The sequence below is a fragment of the Asparagus officinalis genome, chromosome 2 (assembly GCF_001876935.1).
Source record: "Asparagus officinalis chromosome 2, Aspof.V1, whole genome shotgun sequence".
NCBI classification, from domain to species: Eukaryota; Viridiplantae; Streptophyta; class Magnoliopsida; order Asparagales; family Asparagaceae; genus Asparagus; species Asparagus officinalis.
This window is the reverse complement of record NC_033795.1, coordinates 44,232,570-44,235,491: the sequence shown is the minus strand read 5'-3', so window position 1 is coordinate 44,235,491 and position 2,922 is coordinate 44,232,570. Positions and strand designations below refer to the sequence as shown.

The following is a 2,922-nucleotide window of genomic DNA, read 5'->3' as shown; positions in this document are numbered from 1 at the left end:
TTCTTATTGTATGCTTGTATGTAGATGATTAAGTCTTTACAAGAATCAATCCACACATGTTCAAAGAGTTTAAAACTCCATGGTTCGTGAGTTCAAGATGACAAACATCAAACTCATGTCTTATTATCTTGGCATTGAGGTGAAGCAAGACCGAGATGGAGTTTTTATCTCTCATGAGGGATATGCAAATACAATTCTTGATAAGTTTAATATGAAGGATAACAATTCTGTGAGTACTCTTGTTGAATGTGGAGTCAAATTTATTCAAGAAGGATGGTGGAAGCAAAGTTGATAACAGGTCAACTATTGCACTCTTGAAAATTCTAGTGTTTCATAAAAGTAGCAATCATATCAATACTCGATATTATTTTATCTGAGATCAAATGAAGAAAAGGGAAGTTGAGTTCGAGTTTGTGAAATCATAAGATTAGGCAGCCGGCAAACTTACTAAGCCATTGAAGCATGATTTGTTTACTTTATTGCAAAGCAAGCTCGACATGCACTACAAGAAATTACATCTTTAACGAAGGGATTTCCCTTCGTTAAAGAGCTGAAAACCTTCGTTATTGTATGCTAACGACGGGGAAAAACCCCTTCGTCGCCCGTTGTTGAAGCCCTCTTCGCTAAAGGGTCACGAAGGGATATACTACCCGTCGTTATAGAGTCTATAACGACAGAACATATTACCGTCGTTAATATTTACGACGGTAATTATCACCGTCGTTACTATCAGTGACAGAAATATTTTCTCGTCGTTACCATTAGTAACGGGGATATTTTTTCGTCGTTACCATTAGTTATGGTGATATTTTCCCGTCATTGAAGACTAATTAATGACGGTTGGATACCGTAGTAAAAGTCCTCATAATGGGTAATTAGTAACCCATTAACGACGTTGCTTTCCCTTCGTTAATGAACAAAATACGGTTTATAAAACCATCATTGTAGACTACAAATTTCTAATATACATTAATAATAATTTTACCATTCATAGGCAACTATCATATTATTCTCAACCTGACACTAAGATTCACAACACAAATATATTAAAAATACCCAATAATGAATAAAAGGAAAAATAAAAATTCCATTCATTAATAACATCAATAAATAAAATTTCACCATCCTCAAATATTCAATACTAATAACAAGAGTTAATATCCTAATTGTTCCAAAGAAAAATACATGAAACTATTTATAACAAATTAAAATAAAAGTTTGGGGAAGACACATTCTTTCATCTCTAATCATTGTCAAAAGAATACTCGAGCTACCACACCTCTCCTAATCTTGCGTGGATAGCCTGAAAAATTTAAAAAAATCACATAATTAAGAAATATCAATTAAGAAAATATTATCTTATTAAGTAAAATTCATATTTTTTAGTGCAAGTAGTCAATCATAAAAGTACATAAAGACCGTCCAAAGCATAAAATGTGGCACTGAGAAAAATAGCAGTCAACATGTAACATGTACCATTTTCCCCACACCAGGTGATCCAACAAAAATTATTTTGTCAACTGACAAAACAAGAGCTTGTCCTGTTTCTGCAAACCTGCCAATGAAAATAGTAAAAGAAAATGTAATGATCCTTAACCAATTAAAGTTACTAAAATGCAGTGAATAGAACGAAAATCAGAATGTCGTAACACACACCCTGTTATCACATGAACCAGGTTGTCTGGGGCTCCAACAGCAGCCAAAGCAGCTTGAATAATCTTAAATAAAAGCATCCTGACCAACTAGCATGCTCTGAGACCCATAAAAACTGAACTTTAAAGAAATTCACCGCAACAACTAAACAAATCCATATCTCTTGTAGGACCTTGCAGCTTCTATTTCGTTGTCGAATAACCCAAGGTATATGTACCTGCATGCAAGCATCAGGTTCTCATCGGTAAACTTGGGCTTTCCAACCTTCTCTTTTAGCCTTACTCACCATTCCCATGAGGCCACTCTACACAACTCACCCTTACTCTCGAGTGATTCACACACAATACAGACAGCACGATAAAGAAGTAAGATATTGAATCGATTCTACAAATTCCCAAGAAAAAAGTAAAGGAGAGAGATTCATACTTATTGCCAAGGAATTGGCCCATCCGAGCCTCCCATCGCCCACATTTATGAAGAGTAACCCCTCGGTATTTTGAGCTTCCTATTGAAAACCCAGTGCTCTGTCGACGAAGTATGTGAACAAATTCCTCCTTGGTCAAGTTCTTCATCTGAAACAAATTCAACCATAGTCAATATACCCAACAAGCAAGTTCCCTCCCATTCAAACAGCAAACAACCTAGCACTTAGATTGAAGTTGCTATCAGCAACAACTCCTCGAAACTTTATTGCAGCACGATCATATGCCCTGAACATAAATAAAAATAACAAATTCATGACTTTCCAGTGATTATAATATAGCTACATGAAAAAGGATCAATCTGGAGCCCCAATCAAACAAAAAAAAGAACCTTGCAGCAGCGTGAGCAGTGTCAAATCCTCCTGAAAAACACAAACATAAATTAAATTGAACGAATCAGAGCAAATACAGCGTGAGCAGTGTCAAATCCTCCTGAAAAACACAAACATAAATTAAATTGAACGAATCAGAGCAAATACAAGTGCTTCAATCCTCACTTAATGCTTGAACGAATCAGAGCAAATACAAGTGCTTCAATCCTCACTTAATGCGTCAAATCCTCACCTAAATAGACCTGCTTGCCACAGTTTCTGAGCCAAACAACAGGAATATCGCTACATAAAAGACCTTTGGCAAATGGCTGAGATGTGATATGTGATTTTCTAGTGGATGGCTGCTCACTCCGCCAAATCATTTTGGAAAATGATGTCAGGGTTGAAAATGTTGCAGGCAAAACCTTTGACAGAATAGTTCCAACCAAGCATCTGCTCCTGTCTACTGACAACAT

The 2,922-nt window shown here is 36.1% G+C and overlaps 1 protein-coding gene across 1 annotated transcript; it reads right to left on the bottom strand.

Annotated features, from left to right (window-relative positions):
* Nucleotides 2,256-2,922, bottom strand: LOC109831128 (ethylene-responsive transcription factor 5-like). The gene is made up of 3 exons (XM_020398467.1): nt 2,700-2,922; nt 2,467-2,497; nt 2,256-2,363 (listed from the first exon to the last, which is right to left on the bottom strand). The coding sequence occupies exons 1-3, from the start codon at nt 2,920-2,922 to the stop codon at nt 2,279-2,281; spliced, it is 339 nt and encodes a 112-aa protein (XP_020254056.1). The 3' UTR covers nt 2,256-2,278.